At 44.9% G+C, this 17,613-nt stretch overlaps 1 protein-coding gene across 4 annotated transcripts in view; it reads right to left on the bottom strand.

Moving 5' to 3' along the window:
* MIPEP (mitochondrial intermediate peptidase) overlaps window positions 1-17,613 on the bottom strand; it is a 174,949-nt gene that overhangs the window by 34,063 nt on the left and 123,273 nt on the right. For all 4 annotated transcript variants that reach the window (XM_029936954.1, XM_029936950.1, XM_029936953.1 and 1 more), the window contains 2 exons: window positions 6,700-6,821; window positions 3,755-3,828 (listed from right to left, as the gene is read on the bottom strand). In XM_029936954.1, coding sequence (XP_029792814.1) covers window positions 3,755-3,828; window positions 6,700-6,821 — 196 coding nt within the window. The remainder of the gene's footprint in view (window positions 1-3,754; window positions 3,829-6,699; window positions 6,822-17,613) is intronic.

Here is a 17,613-nt window from a genome sequence, read left to right as displayed (position 1 = left end):
GAAGAGCAGAAAAACTCACTACTGGCAACTGAATACAAAGAATTCCATCTCATCCCAGAATCCTTGCAATTGAGAAAGTTGGTTTCCGTCAGGTGTTGCCAAACTGTTGGGGGGGGGGGGGGATTAGGTAAACATATACTGTGCTCATAACAAGTACTTTATATATGCCATGCATGGGTTTAAGGGCAGATAAATGGGGCACCTGGGTGGCTGTTGGTTACGCAACCAGGTCATGATCTCACAATTTGTTGAGTTCAAGCCCAATGTCGGGCTCTGTGTTGACAGCTCGGAGCCTGGAGCTGCTTCAGAGACTGTCTCCTCTCTCCACCTCTCCCCCACTTGTGCTTTGTCTCCGTCTCTCAAAAATAAATAAATGTAAAAAGAAAAAAAAAAGGCAGATAAAGACATGACTTCAATTCATCAAGCACCTTCTCCTGCATCTGTTTTATGACTGGGTGACACTCACATGTCCCTTCAGAGATGGGCTGAGACAGGAGCCACAGACAAGCGCGTTAAAAGGAAGTCAAGTTGAGAAGTCAAATCACACCTTCTCTCCCCAGCGACTCTCTCTCCAAGAGGCTTTCTCAAGGAAGTGCAGGGCCAGTGAGGGCGTAGCCAAGTACAGTATGTGGTGGTGTCACGAGACCTCTCTTCTCTCACGAGGGAAATGCAGTTTTAACCACTATGTTGTTTTCAAGTGGGGCTTGGAGTGTTGAGATGAAACAAATGAGGACCCTATGAAAGGCCTCTGTGGCCACGCCGTGGATTTCCCTGCCGGGCTCCATTAGCACGGACACGGGGCTGCATGTCAGCACCCTCAAGCTGAGGAATGGGGGGCCAAGGAAGAGGGGTGCTGTTTTCTCTGGGACTCCTTCAGACCAGGCTCTGGCCCCAGGGCGGCTCCTCTGTCGGTGGGCCCCACAAAGGTCAAGGGACTCATTCTAAACACAGCTCACCTTTGTGGTTTTTATTATTCAAAGATCAAAAGCCTGACATATTTGATTTCTGTGACTGTGTATCATTGAAAGGGCATAAAGTACAAGGTGGAGGTATTCTGACTCTAAGGAATGGCCTGAGTAAGGAGGTTAATAAAGTTGCATTTGGTCAGGGAGGAACACAGTTTAAAGGGAGGTGTTCTCCTTATCTTTGGCTACTTAATGTAACTGTCTACACTTACCTAGTAAGGAGTTAAATAACATATTTAATAAATGTTTACAAAAATTACACTTCTAAACATGAAAAATACCTTCCGGATCACTGAAGCTTTTATATCACAACTCATAGTAATTTCACCAATCACTGCTCCTCGGGGTGCCCTAGTACTCAGCTATGAGCCATCCCCTGAGACACTGTTTTGGGGTACAGGCTGGCTGCATGCAAGAATATGAGAAGCCACTGCTGGTCCCGTCTCACACGCCCAACCCTACAAAGTGACAACAGGCATACCTTCTCTGCCCGTCGCCCATTCATCTTTGACATGTGACAAACCATGTGAATTAATGAGAGTGGACAGAACGACATAAAGAAAAATATTAAAGTTTAAAAGCAGAACCACTCTATTGTTGGTGTTAAGTGGAATCTGAACACTTTATCATCTCCTGTTTGAACCACAATCTTGTTTTTCTCTCCCAAGTATGCGAATTCCAGTGTGGGAAATATTGGGTTTCTCAACACAATGATGTTTCATATAAAGAACAGAATTTTTAGAGAGGGTTGTTATAACATTCTTGGAAGCAGGGTCAAACAACACGCCAGCCAAAAGACAAACACAGAAAAGGATTTACTTTTCTTTCCCCTTCCATGGAATCATATGTAAACCGATATTTACGTGCAGGTGGTATTTAGACCCTGGTCTCAAAACGGTAAAGCTGAGCACGGCTACCAGGAGAAGAGGAGACAAAACAAAAAATCTACAGGCAAAAGCCATCTGGTAGCATCTCTCCTTGGTGGCGCACAGCGGGCTTTTTGTGCAAGGCCACAAACTACTGGCTAAAAGTACCCGGGTTAATCTCTTCGTTGCTTACTGTTAGGAGTCAAGTAATTTGTCTTGTACGTGGGTCCCTAAGAGACCCTGACCCCGGTGTCATTTTCTGCAAACACATGGAACAGCACCAACTGCTGAAGAGCTTGGTCTCTGTAGCCAGAAGTCACAGGTTCAAATCCTGACTGCTGTGCTCACTGCCTCTAACATGGACCAAGAACCTGACCTGTTTCAGCATCTGTAAAATGGGCATAATGATCCTTCCTGCCTCCTAGAATTGCTGGAAGATAACATCAATCAACGCATGCAAATCATTTTAAACCATTCCCTGGATGGGGTTCAGTTCAGGAAGGGCCAACAAGGCTCAGGTGGGAAGTGAGGCGGCGTCGGCATGCCTTCTGCATCTCAGGAGGACAGTGCACTGATGGAAGACCAAAGTTGTTGGGGAGGACTTTTGTCATTTCTGGTTGGGCGGGGCCACATGAAATTTCAGGCTCTGGCCCCGCAGATTTGTTTTCTAAACGCACCCAGGCATTGGGCACCTTGCTCCCACAGGAGCGCCCCCTCCTGGCAGAGCGGATGGAGTGCAAGCCGCATAAGGACGTGATGTCTTTGCCTCTTTCACTACCGCGCCCAGCACAGCACAACACACAATCACAGACAGAAGACCTCCGGGCAAAGTGAGCAGTCAGCAAGCACCTGATGAAATAACAGCTAAAGGAATGCGCCTGGGGCTCCGTGAAAACCAGCAATAGGTATTAGACGGAAGAGATCTAGGCCAGGAAACATTTATGTCGGACCCATTGCGATATTTCTCCAACACTGGATGCTACTTCCTAAAAGCAATTTTTATCAGCTAGTTAGATCAGCTGCAAATGAAATTGTCAATGTACCAAGATCATCCAATAACGTTGACATGTTCCTTAAAGTATTGGTGAGAACATTTTATGAAAACCCATGATGGTCACTTCCATTTATAATTAGGTTTTCGGTGCAAATACTTAAATGATAAAACTAGACTCCCAAATTACATAAGAAACTAAGCAATGCAGTACCTCAAAGAGAAGATTTAATTAGGTTCTAATTTCTCACTGGGTTAAAAAAAATGCCTTAGAATTTCTAGCAAAGGCATAGCTAAGCTTTCAGAGAAAGAGACACAGGAATAGGAAATAACTGAGTTCTTTCAGCTCAAGAAATAAACTGGGACCTATTAAAACCAAATTTTTTATAATTTATGACAAGTTTACAAATTTCCTGTTAGAAAGTTAGTAACCTCTTAAAAGTTAAAACCTGAAATTGTGTCCTGGCATCTAAATAAATCACAGGTACTATAAATTTGCTGGGATTAATAACTGGGATACAATGAACCAAGTACACACAGTTGCAGTGTCATCTCTAAAGGGAAAGAATGCATGGAGGAAATATGACACAGCTTTCATCATAGGCGGTGCAAAAACATAACTCAAAGAGCTAATATTAAAACCTAAGCCATAAAACGAGAGGCTGGGGAGGGGATGGGCAAAATCAATGAAGGGTACGACGGTACCAAAATACATAAGTCACGGAGATGAAAAATACAGCCTGGGGAATATGGTCAGTGATACTGTAATAACAGAGTTCGGGTGACCCAGGGCAGCGACGCAGGCTGTGCACCTGAAACTAATGTAACGTTGTGTGTTGACTGTACTGTGTAATTAAAAGTACATATAACCCATAAAACCTTTAAAGAAGAAGGGTCACACCAAGGAGCGAGCAACCCTTGTTCCATCTTACCTTGCACCATGAGCATGGGCTCCTTGCCCCCGCCGTGTGCCAGCATCTCCCTGCGGTAACGCTCCCCTGCTGCCCTGTTGCGGGGGGGGGGGGTGACAAGAGACTGTTACAGGCACTGACACACGAGGCGGGGCCAGCCCCCAGTCACACGTGTCTTAGTTTCTCAAAATGAAGGCCTGTTGACATCAGATGCAGAAAAAGCTGCCACCACGAGACAATTCGGCCATTTTCCTACTTCTAAAAATCAGATCCCATTTTTGAATTGCCCTAATAAATAAAACTCGGTATGAACTATTCACTGTGAAAGGAGACTTATTTTTAGCTTTCTGGTTCATAGCAAGCAATCTCTCTTCACAGAAAGATCAGTTCGTTTATGGATCATATACTTAAGTAAAAGATACCCTATTTCCTCTGCGTCGACTTTGGGATTATCTTCAAGTGAGACTTGGAATGACTTACGCTGAGATGACACACACAGAGAAGAATAACACTATGAAATAAAAGCGAAAAAGAAAAGGCTGGGAGAGGAGAGGGGCGCTTACGCCCGGGGACCTTGGCTCAGGGTAACAGCTGACTGACTCTCAAGCGTGCTCGTGGCAAAGGCAGGCAGGACCCATCCGCATCTTCTGATGCTCTCCGCCTGCTGGATCCTGCAGGGAACACTGTGTGTGATGATGCTCGCAGGCAGATTTTGGAGAATTTTTATAGATAGGAATTTTCCAACTTAACGGCACCTGGGCACAGGCTATCTCGAGCTACTTTAGTATGTTACAGAAAATGCAACTCCTTGAATGTCAGACGGCTCACACACCACGATGATGCAAGACTCCTATATTATGATGTTTTCATTGCACTATTCCTGCAGCATCTTTATGTATGGGCGATTCTGTGAACACGGTTTCTCACCAGAATTTTTGACAGTGTTACAGCGTCAAATGTAGGCTGATATCAAACATGCCATGGGCGCTAAGGCAAAGTGTGTCATGAATTAGGAAACATGGACAGAAGGCTGGGCCCACCCAGGGAGGGGACAGGGTTGCTGAGAGGCCCCTGCCTGACCTCTGGCCTAGAGGAGGGGCGCACCTGGCTTTCTGGTAAGGCGTCAAGTCTGGTGATTTCTTTCAGGACGGGGATCAAAGAAGCTCTTCTGACACAGGTTAGAAATTTTCTAGTCCACTGAGTACTTTTACTAGCTTATTTTACATGTCTATAAAAGTATGGCAAACTACATGTCTAGGCAAGAATGCACACATAAACAGGATATAAGTGCAAGAAATAAATGCAGTAGTATGTGGTCTCTAGTAAAGTGCAGTGCCTTTCAACAAGATAATATTTTGCCTATTTTATAGAAATCTCCAGTAGAGACTCATAATTCCCCAAACTGATTTTTTATTGTCAATTTTGGCTTTCAGTCCTCTGAAAATAATAAAATCTGAAAAGCAGACTGAATGTCTGCAAGTGTGCAAAGGGTGGAAGACAAAATAACATGTGGGTACCAAGCTGTAAAACATTTAAAAATTCTATGACATCAGATTTAAGTTCAAAAGACTTTGGAAGTGAATGTGAGTGTTCAATGCTAAGAAAACCCCAAACCTACATCAAGCTGTGTGAAAAGCCGGGGTCCCACCGGAAGCAGGGTGGGAGAAGAGGCTGGAAAGCAGCAGACCTGTCTCATCATCTTACTCCAGTCTGAGCTGGGAGGCCTCGGACAAACCACTGGGCCTCTCTGAGCCTCAGTTTCCTCTTACAAGAAGGACGGGCTCCACCGAGACGAGTGTGAAGGCAGACTAACGTGCCACTGGAAAATTCACGGCACTCTGGAAACCCCAGGTGCCATTAATCTTCAGCCCCATGAAGGCGGCGAAGACAGCTGTCCCCGTCGGGGGCTGCCTGAAAGGTGTCTGCAGAGGCATCTATTTGTGTGGTGAGGAGGTAGGATGCTTTCAACGCGCAGGAGACCAGATTGTAATTAGTGGTTTGCTTTCCAGGAAGCGCCTTCTAAGGACTCGTAAGACCAGAGCTCCGCTTCCCGAGGTCCCTGTGGGAAGCGGCTGTGGAGGCCCACCCAGGGCACAACAGGAGCAGCCCTGTGCCTCGGTCCCGGGGACGCGGGGCCCCGCTCTCCGGCCTCCGCCAGCCTGCCAGCCCACATGGCCTGTCTCCACGGTGGGGAAGGGCTGGGCACTGTACGTCCCTGCCTGAAGGCCACCTGCCCGGACTCCCGCACGGAATCACTGCAGGCCCATACGGTCACCGGCTGACCGGAGGACCAAGAGGTGGCACATCGTCATGCTCGTGAGCCTTCCACCTTGCGAACCACCCACCGCCCGTCCTGGGAGGGACATGGGGGACAAGGGTCCTCGAGGGGCCCTGGGAGGCAGGCGCTGGGAAGCGACGTGGGCTGCCACCAAGCGGCGGTCAGGGGCCCCGGGAAGGGGAGCTGGGGAGGGACCTTCAGGGGAGCGGCTCCCCTTCCTCACACTGCCCTGGTCTTCCACGGGAAGAAGGCGTTCCAAAGTCGGGTGAGGGGGAACTTTCCAGAAAAAAGTGGACACTAGCGTCGATCATCAACCTATCCAATGGGGCTGCCCCCAAATGAAGGACAGTGGCGAGTTGATTGTGGTGCAGTAAAAGGATATCGGTGTGCCCTGGGCCTGAGTCCCTGAAGGCTGTGCTGACAGGAAGGAAGCCTGTCTAACGTGACCGGAAGCACAGGACCCTGGGGTTTGACAGGAGAGGCCAGGATGCCTACGCACACCCAAAGGGGGCGCTCGGGAGCACAGTGGCTGAGGCCCACTTCCAGAGGGGAACGCAGCCCTCCCAGGGCCCCTGTGGGCGGGGCAGTAGGGTACCACACCACCAGATGGGCCCGGCAGGGTTGGGGTCCCCAGGCTGGGGCGGGGGGCAGGGGACCTGGTGTGGGAGAAGGATTCTTCCCTCGTTACCTGTTAAAAGGGTCTCGTTGAAAACACTCCTTCCAAACCATGGAAGCCACGGCCCGGGACATCAGGTAAGAGTAGTACTTGGCACCGTAGCCCACGAGGTGGCTGAAGCGAAGCTGCCAGGCCTGACGGGACAGAAACACAGCACAGGGAGCAACGGAGTCAGTACCAGAGCATGTGCGAGCGTGGGAGGGAATCTGCAAACAGCTCCCTTTAAAGTCAACCCTAGAGGACCCTAGCACAGACGGTATTAAGATTCTTCCACGTCTTATACACTGTTAATGGACTGAAGTGTGCCTCTCCTGCCCGCCCCCCAAATTCATATGCTGAAGTCCTAACCCCAAAACCTCAAAATGTCACTATATTTGGAGATAGAGCCTTTTATTTTAAAAGGGTGGCTAAGCAAAAATGAGGCTAATCCAGGGGGGCTAGAGTCCTTCTAAGAAGGGACGACACCAGGGATGGGCTCAGGTAGAGGCCACGTGAAGACAAAGCCAGAAAGCAGTTGCCTGCAAGCCCCGGGGAGGAGCCCCAGAGAAAGCAGAATGGACACACCGGCCTGGGCTGTACAAGTTCATCATCGCTGGGATTCGTCTCTGGGACAGAAGTGGAACAGGGGGAGGCCCACGCTCAGCAGGAGTGAAGACGGAGGAGGGGGGCTGGGCTTTCACACCCGGTATAGCCTATGGAACACCTGGTCGTCCACACCAGAGGAGGGAATTAGGGGTCTGGCACTGAGTGCCTCCGTTCTTTTTGAGGACGATTGTGTAGCTATTGTAAGAAAGGCCACGTAAGTTTTCATGAAAGAATGTTCTTCTGCTGGAAAATTCTCTTCCTACAAATACCATTCTTTCTTGGACCTAAAGCTAAAATGCCTACAGTCTGACTGGTCAGTAGTAGGAAGGGTAGCCAAGTGCCAAAGCATAAACGTACTAGAACAAAAGCTAGAATTCTAAACATTGTTCTCAAAAGACAGATTTATGACTTAAACATTTTTTACTTCTCTAAAAAAAAAAGGCAATCATCCAGTGTCTCCTAATGTATGCTTTAGTTGACATTAACATTTTCTGAGAAAAAAGAACTGAAGCCCGCATATTTTAAAAAAAAATTTTTTTATGGTTTTTATTTATTTTTGAGAGACAGAAACAGTGAGAGCAGGGGAGGGTCAGAGAGAGAGGGAGACACAGAATCCAAAGCAGGCTCCAGGCTCTTAGCCAGCCATCAGCACAGAGCCTGACGCGGGGCTCAACCCCACGAACCATGAGATCATGACCTGAGCCAAAGCCGGATGCTCAACCGACTGAGTCACCCAGGCACCCCGTGAAGCCCACATATTTTTTAAAAACGTAACCAAAAAACTAAGATTTATTCATTACTGATAGATGGATATAGTATTCTTTTGTTTGTAATTTAATTTTTTAATGAAGGTATAATTTATATATAAGTTTTAGGTATATGATGTAATGACTTGCTAATTGTATATATTGTGAAATGGTCACCACAGTAAAGTCTAGAAGCTTGTTTTTTAAACGAAGGTAATCATCCTCTAACAAATCTTTTAACTCCCTGGAAAATAAAGTATAAGATGTGGTAATCCCTACCACAAAACCTATCAACTAGATAAACAAATTCTACCTAAGAACAAACACTAAAAAAACAGCTCCTTGATCACAGTATGTGGCAAATTTTCAAACGTCATCTAAGTCTTGTATCTACTCCACACAGGCTTATGATGAGATCACAGCGCTAGTTATTCTGAGTGTGTCCAACACTTTGAGACAAATATTTTGCCTGGCTTGGGCAAAGGAACCATTATTTAAAAAGGTGTGCTAATGTAACATTGTCAACTACACTTCAAGTTTTTAAAAGTACTTCAAAAAAGGAACAGCACAAATAAATGGAAAATTGCGAAAGGGAAAAAAAAGAAGATGCAGTAGAACATTCAAACTAATTTTGAACTTGAGGATATTTGGCAGAGAGAAGCGATCACCGTCCCGTATCCACTCTCCCCAGTTTTCAAAGTGGCTTCGCTTGGAAGTCAAGTGAGCAGATGGGCCCCTTGCTCCTGCGGTTTGCCATGTTGGGCCGTCTGTGAAGGTGACCCCACAATGGGGAGCTGCACACCGAGAACATGGTTTTGAGCACCACGGAGCCACCCCAGCACTGGGCAGGTGCCCCCACAAGGCTGCTCTCTGGGGTCTGTTCCAGTAACCAGACCTGTGCCCTTCCCAACTTGCCCCAGGCACGGGTGCCCGCATCAGGACACCATGAAGGGCAGTTGGGGCTGAGGCCCCAAAGCTCCCCTGTGGCCTCGCCCCAGTTGGGAGAATGTGACTGCACACTCTCCAGCCAGCAGGCACCCTCGGGGGGACGTGGGGGGCTGGGAAAATACAGACAGGCTATCTCCCCCCCCACACCCCTATTTCTGGGCAGGTTGTATTGAAATTGAAGGCATATTGTCAAGGACCGTCTATGGGTCAAATTCCATTATGACAGACTTTGAAAGACTAAAGTTTTAGTCACAGGGTTAGGTCTTTCGGAATTCAATCCTAATCCATACACAGTTCTGTATACACTGTATACAGGGGGTCTGTGTCAATTTTTGCCTTATGCTGACATCGTAATGGACCACAGGTAATCCTCCCATAAAGCCATTGGGACATGATGTGATGCTATCTTTTGTAATGGACCTCAGCCTGCTGTTCTAATCGGGCTCTTCTGCTGACAATGTAAACCGTTCTCAAGGTGGAGGCCGCCAGACCAGAAGCACACAATTTAAGGCAACTTGTCTGAAACTTCTCCCTGGCTATCTGCCATCGCTAGTTCAGGAGCCTTTGTGAGAAGCGCAGAGTTTCATTCCGTTCAGATTCCAGCTGAATACGGTCTTGTTTTGCCTTGAAGGCAGCCCAGCTTGCACAGAGGCATGTGACTGAGCCAAGACATTTCTAAGTTCGTCTGTGTTATCAGCTCACAACCACGTCTTCACATAAACAGAGTTGTAACAAGACCTTTAGGAAGTGTGGAAAGAGACATCAGGAACTGGGCAAAGCTCAGTTTCCTGCGACACGCCTATCAGGACACAGGTATTCTGGCACAATGCACACCTCGCTGTGTCTTGTCCTTTAATTACAGGTTTGAGTTGGGTGCTACACCCCTTTCATACCTCAAGACACACTAAATAAATTACACCCACCTGCCACCTTTCATCAGTGGCTCGCAAGTTTATGGTGAGACTAAGCCCTACAATTCCACTACCGTTTGCCCACAAATAGCTCAATTCCTGCTAATTCACCCTAACACAAAGCCCTTATTATAATTTCACTCATTTGTCAGGAAAAGGAAAAGGCAGCATTTCATTTTAAGTTCTGGAATTTTAGGACATTACTCTTCCTCTGAAGTTGAATGTTTCATGTCCTAAGGGACATGGTCAGATGGACAGAAGTTTTTACCCTTCCTTTGAAGTTTAAGGTCTTAAAGACAAAGGACACACACCTCTTTGCAGTTTCTCTTTTATTCTGACCGGCGTGGTGTAGACCTTCTAACCCTGCCCTATCCCACGGCAGGGTTATTACAGACCTCTCAGTCAGACACGCCCAGTGATCCCACATAAAAGACAGAAATGTGGAGCCGGTGAAGAATGTTCTAGGAACTCTGTGGAAACTGTCAATTGCTTTCGAACTCAGGGAAGCAGGGGCACTCTGAGGATTCTTATTCGTTGTAGCCCCTTCCTAACTGTGACTTTCCTCCATCCGAGTCAGAGACCAGAACCGAAGGCCAGGAATGAAAACAGCAAAGCATCTGGTTACTTACTATCTATTTCAGGTTCAAACCCAGAAGAGGGGCTGGTGCAGAGTAAGCACTCATTAACTACATGTTAAATGTTCAATGACTGAACTAATCATTTGTCTTTTTAAAAATTTTTTAGTGTTTATTTTTGAGAGAGAGAGACAGAATGTGGGCAGGGAAGGGGCAGAGAGAGAGGGAGACACAATCTGAGCAGGCTCCAGGCTCTGAGCTGTCAGCACAAAGCCTGACGAGAGGCTTGAACCCACGGACTGTAAGATCATGACCTGAGCAGAAGTTGGATGCTTAACCAACTGAGTAACCCAGGCGCTCCTTACTTCTTGTAATTATCCTCTCCAACAGCACACCGTTTCTTCATTTCTAGCTATATGTATATAAATGCATTAGCTAAAATTTATTTTACAACAATCTTATCGGTGACATTACTGTGTGAGCACAGGAGTGGCACCCTGGGCCTCTTTGATGTGTGCCACACAGACTGAAACTTCCTTACGAGCAAAACCCATGATGCTGTGTCTGTGTCTGGACCCAGCCACTGTCTGCTGAATAGATGGCTGAACGGATGGACAGATGGACAGATCCTACAGGCTTCTTTTAGGATGATGCTCAATGTTACTGAAAAATTAGTCTTTGACTGCAATGAGGAGGCCAGAAATCATAGTCTTATCACAAACGAGGATATTACAGAGCTAAAAGCAAATTCTGGATCTCATGCTGACTATTGGTAATAGTTTTTTTTTTAATTCCTTTTTTTACTGCATTCTTTGATAAAGGATATTAGATTTCTGAGGCTAATTCTGACACCTGATCTCCAGGTCTGGACTAGGTATAGATTCTGTGTAGAGCTTTCTAGGGTGTGATTTCAATTCCTTCAAGCTTCATAGACTCTCCACAACGGCACTCGCAATACTGTGCAAGCTCAGAGGGGTCTTCTGTTCAACGTGTACCTGCTGAATGCAGACAACTAAAAGACAGCGAAACGGAGAGAAGCAAATTCCTGAGCCAGTCCTCACGGGCAGACCATGACTTTTCACATTATGCACAACATTGCTGGTTAGTGGAGGAGCTCTAAGGAGCATCCCAAAGTGTTTACTTAATCACAGTGGGAAGCAGAAGGAGATATTTTTCCATCTGCCTTTTCACGTTTATATTCTCTCTTAAAGTATGTATACATATACATTTTCCATGAATCAATAGAGACTAGTATTTCTAATGTGATAAAAAAAAGTCCCTATGGACGCTTTACCAAAATCTGAGAAATGACAGTGCCAGACAAACTGGAATTCTCCATTTGGAATATAAAGTGACTGTAAATTTTTTAAAATGTTTTATTTAGTTTTGAGAGAGAGAGAGACAGCACCAGCAGGGGAGGGGCAGAGAGAGAGGGAGACACAGAATCTGAAGCAGGCTCCGAGTTGTCAGCACAGAGCCCGATGCGGGGCTTGAACCCACAAATTGCGAGATAGTGACCTGAGCCGAAGCTGGACACTTAACCGACTGAGCCCCCAGGTGCCACAATATCAAGTGACTGTAACTGAAACCCAGCTATTGTGCTTGACACACTCTCAGGTGGGTCCCTATGATCTCATTCATGCCCTTGTGAAATCTCCTCCCCTTGAGTGGGGGCAGGACGTGTGCCTTGCTTCTAAGCCAACAGCAACGGGATTAGTTGTGTTACACATAAGGTCTTGTCTGATGAGCAGGCCCTCTAGAAGCTCCCCGTGGTGGGATGTCACCCTCATGACTAGCTGTGTTACACATAAGGTCTCATCTGATGAACAGGCCCTCTAGAAGCTCCCTGTGGTGGCCCGAGGAAGTCAGCGGCCATGTTGGGGACGCCCACCCGACAGGAAGTCAGGTGAACTCTCTACAATCTGGGAGGAAGGATTTAAGAGGTAGGGATGGCCTCTCGGGCAGGGGGCATCCTAGAGCTGACAGCAAGAAGTCAGGGCTCTGGGTCCCACAACTGCAAAGACACAAATTCTGCCCGGATGAAGAGCCAGGCCCCAGGAAGCCTGTGGTCGGCTTATGCCTGGGCTGCGGCCTGGTGAAGCCTGAGCACAGCATGCAGGCGCGGGCCTCCGCCTCCTGGTCCGCAGACACTGACGGGCCTACGGGTCTGAGGCCGCAAGTCTGTGGTGATCTGTCACACAGCAAGGGAGAGCGAGTGTCATCCTTTCTATCAAAAAGTGAGAGTTGTACTCAGAAACACTAGTGCGAGAAATGAGCCCCTGAAAACATGGAAGGGATACTGGTATTTATCAAGCATCTCTTCACCGAAATGTTCTGACGGTGACATTTTACTAGATATTTCACAGATTTTTATGAATAGTTGTGCTTTACACATAGAATCAAGCAAGAGTGATTTGGTCAAGGCTATTGGCAGGGACTGTTGAGGACCCCTCCCCTCCCAGCCGGTCCTTAACATGTCTGAGCAAGGCCGCGGTTGCTGTGGCCAAGACTCCATTTCCCAGGCTTCCTTGAGGCACAGGGTGGCTACACTAGATTTGAGCAAGCACAGGTGAGTGGGGGTACTGTGTACAACCGTGGACTTCAAAACAAAGCTGTTCGTCCTCCTCCTCCCCTTTCCCCCTCTCCGCCAGCCTTGGAGGGTGAGAACCGGCACCACATCGGACTCTGATCGAAGTCAGGTGCTGAGGGCCCACCAGCCCACAAGCCCCATCTGCCTATCCTTGTCTTGTCAGGCAGGAGGAAGTGAACTTTATCTTATTTAGGTCTTATTTAGTATTTAGTATCTAAATACTTCTGTACTTCCAATTGATGGCTACACAGGTCATACCTATGGAGACAGAATTCACAGCCAGGTGCTTCTCTAAATTCACAGCACATGCTCTCTGGCTATTTCATATCACACATCTTAAAGTATCCAATTATGGGACCTACTTGCTTTCCACAAATGGGAAAATTATAATCACCCTGATTTCAAATTCCAGACCCTCAAAACATACTCCCAGGCATGATTTGAGTGTTTATATTTGACATCTATGACTTAGAACTTAATTTCTATCATACCAGCTTAAACACATCAAAACACACCACATAGCTACTTTTACAGCTAAAAAGGAAAGACCTTATTTAGACAAGTGATAGTGGTACAGTAAGAGGCCTCTAGGACCTGTGAGTGGCTTACAGCTGACGTACACATATTAATACTAAGGGGAAATCTGTCTTAAATATATTAATACTAAGCCTATGTATAATAAGATTAAGTGAAAATGTTAACACTGCCTTCCAATATGTAAAAATATTTATCCACATTATATAAATCCTTTTGCGTATTACCATTCAAACCTGAATAATTTCCCAAAGTGCCACTATGAGAATTTTCTGACCCCCAGACATACTCCTGTGCCATATGTAAGTGTTTGTGACACAAATCCTAATGACAACTAGAAGACATCTTCTATGCTCATGGTAGAATTATGGCCTATTTTAAGGAGACAAGACCCAGTGTTGGAAGAAAAAAATCATTCCTAACAAACGGACCAAAGCTCTTCAGGCCTCTGAATGAGGCAAACCATTGCTGATGCACCAAATATTAACTAGGAGTACGTCTCCCTCAGTATGCCAACTTCAATGATCAGTTCTATTTATATACAGACACTGGGGTTGGGGGGAACTTCCACAAAACAAAAGCATCCCTGGAAATACTAAATTGCACCTCTCAAAGTTAGTCTATTAGAGCAAAGGTGTAACTGACTCAAAGGTTTAAGTTGTTAATGTGTTTGTGAGCTGAAACATGGGTTGGGGATATTAATCTAATAAGTAAATGAGGTAATAAATGGAAAACAACACGTATAGAACTGGAACCAAGATAGGCTAGCTTTTTTCTTCCTAATGGAAGTTCCTTAATACAGCATTTCCCCTTGCCTGTACCATCGTAAGAGAAAAAGTAGGTTCCTCTCCACCCTAAAGGAAGCCAGGGTCAAGTAATAAGGACTGCCATGAAATACAAAGGCTTCTGTGACTAGGAGGGCAGCAACGGAGAGCAAGAGGGACCCCTGGAGCGAAGAGCCACAATCAGGCAGCCCTGGCATTAATACATTCACCAAAAGAAGCAGGATGTTAAAAACAAAACAAAACAAACCCCAGAAAACAATGGGCAAAAACAGCAACAGTAATCCCTTTCCTATCAATAATTACTCTAAATACAAATGGATTAAAAGACATAGAGGGCACCTGGGGGGCTCAGATGGCTAGCATCTGACTTTGGCTCAGGTCATCAGCTCATGGTTTGTGAGTTGGAGCCCGGCACTGGGATCTCTGCTGTCAGTACAGAGCCCACTTCAGACCCTCTACCCCCCTCCGCCCCTCCCCTGTTTGCATTTTCTCTGTCTCAAAATAAATAAGTAAACTTAAAAAAAAAAAAAAAGACATGGAGTGGCTGACTGGACTTTGTTTTCTTTTTTATTTTTTTAAGAGACCCAACTATATGTTACTGACTGAAGACTTCAGCTTTAAGAACACACAAAGGCCTAACGTGAAGGGATGGAAAAGATATTCCACATAAATGGGAAGCAGAGGAGAACAAGGATAGCTATACTTACATCAGAAAAAATAAACGTTAAAGACAAAACAGTAACAGAGATAAAGAAGGCGATTATTTAATGTTAAAAGAGTCCATTCATCAAGAAGACAGAGCAGTTGTAAATATACATGCACCCACCATTGGAGCACCTGAATATGTTAAGCAAATACTAAGCATCTGGAAGACTAAAGCAGACAACCATACAATAACAGCAGGGAACTCCAATACCTGACGTTCAATAATGGCCAGATCACCCAGACAGAAAATCCAGAGTAACTTTAGACTTGAACCATTCCTTAGATCAAATGTGTATGCAGAACTTCCAGAGGCGCCTGGATGGCTCAGTCACAGTTAAATGCCCAACTTTTTGATTTCGGCTCAGGTCATGATCTATGGTTCATGAGTTCAAGCCCCATCTTGGGTTCTGTGCTGGCAGTGCAGAGCTTGCTTGGGTTTCTCTCTCTCCCCTGCCCCCACTCCCACTGTCTCTGTCTCTCAGAAAAAAAAAAAAAAAACTTAAAAAAAAATTAGAACATTCCATCCAACAACAGCAGAACTCATATTCTTCTCAAGCACACACAGAACATTCTCGAGCATAGATGATAAAACAAGGTCACAAAACAAGTTGTACCACAAATTTAAGAAGGCTGAAATCGTACCACATATCTTTTCTGACCACAATGGCATGAAACTAGATGTTAATAACAAGAAGGAAGCTTGAAAATTCATAAATATGTGGAAATTAACACACTTCTGAACAACTAATGAGTCAAAGGAGAAACCAAAAGGAAACTCAAAAAATATCTTGACATAAAAAACCTAAAACTGTACCAATTTAAATCTATGAGATGCTACAAAAGCAGGTTTAAGGTGGAAGGGCTCAAAAAAGAAAAAAGCAATTAACCTAAATTTATACCTTAAGGAACCAGAAAAAGAGGAACAAACTAAGCCCAAAGGAAATAACAAAGATCAGAGTGGAAATAAATGGAATAGTGACTAAAAAGACAATAGAAAATATCAGTGAAACTAAGAGCTGGTTTTTTTAAATAAGCAAAATAGATGAACTAGTATCCAGATGTACCAAGAAAAAAGTGGGAAGATAAAAATAAGTAATATTGGAAATGAAAGAAGACATTACAACTAATACCACAAAAATATATAGGACCATGAGACTGTGAATAATTACACACTGATGAATAATATAGAAGAAATGGATGTATTCCTAGAAACAGACAACCTATCAAGAATGAATTAGGAAGAATCAGGAAATCTGGACAAACCAATTACTAGTAAGGAGATTGAATCAGGAATTAAAAACTTCCTAAGAAACAAAAGACCAAGACCTAACCCAACCCTAATCCTAACCCTAACCCATTCCACCAAATGTTTAAGGAAGAAGTAAGACAACAAAAGGAAATAAAAGGCATCAGAATGGGCAAAGAAGAAATTAAACTTTCACTTTTCACAGATGACACGAAAAACCTGATTTACTCCACCATAAGCCTTCTAGAACTCATCAATGAATTCAATAAAGTTGCAGGGTACAAAGTCAATATACAGAAATCAGTTGCATTCTTATACACCAAAAATGAAGCAACAGAAAGAAAAAGCAAGAAACAGATTCCATTCACAATTGCATGAAAAACCATAAAATACCTATGAATAAACCTAACCAAGGATGTAAAAGACCTGTATGCTGAAAACTATAGAAGACTTATGAAGGAAATTGAAGAAGACACAAAGAAATGGAAAAACATTCCATGCTCATGGATCAGAAGAATAAACACTGTTAAAATGTCATTATTACCCAAAGCAATATACACATTCAATGCAATCCCCATCAAAGTTGCACCAGAATTCTTTGCTAAGCTAGAACAAACTATCATAAATTCGTATGGAACCACAACAAACCCCGAATAGCCAAAGTAATAATGAAGAAGAAAACCAAAATGGGAGGCATCAGAATCCCAGAATTTAGCCTCTACTACAAAGCTGTCATCATCAAGACAGTATGGTATTGGCACAAAAACAGACACATAGACCAATAGAAGAGAATAGAGAGCCCAGAATTGGACCCACAAATGTATAGCCAATTAATCTTTGACAAAACAGGAAAGAGTATCCAATGGAAAAAAGACTGCCTCTTCAATAGGTGGTGTTGGGAGAACTGGACAGCAACATGGAGAAGAATGAAATTAGACCAGTTTCTTAGACCATTCACAAAAATAAAATAAAGGACCTGAATGTGAGACAGGAAACCACAAAACCCTCAAGGAGAAAGCAGGAAGCAGCCTCCTCAACCTCAACTGCAGCAACTTCCTACTCGACACATGCCCAAAGGCAAGGGAATCAAGAACAAAAATGAACTACCGGGACCTCATCAAGATAAAAAATTTCTGGACTGCAAAGGAAACAATCAAAAAAACTAACAGGCAACCAACAGAATGGGAAAAGATAGTGACAAATGGTATATCGGATAAAGGGCTAGTATACAAAATCTACAAGAAACTCACCAAACTCCACACCCCAAAAACGAATAATCCAGTGAAGAAATGGGCAGAAGA

Source organism: Suricata suricatta, chromosome 4 (assembly GCF_006229205.1).
Source record: "Suricata suricatta isolate VVHF042 chromosome 4, meerkat_22Aug2017_6uvM2_HiC, whole genome shotgun sequence".
NCBI lineage: Eukaryota > Metazoa > Chordata > Mammalia > Carnivora > Herpestidae > Suricata > Suricata suricatta.
The sequence above is the reverse complement of the archived record's forward strand: the minus strand, read 5'-3'. Positions and strand labels throughout refer to the sequence as shown.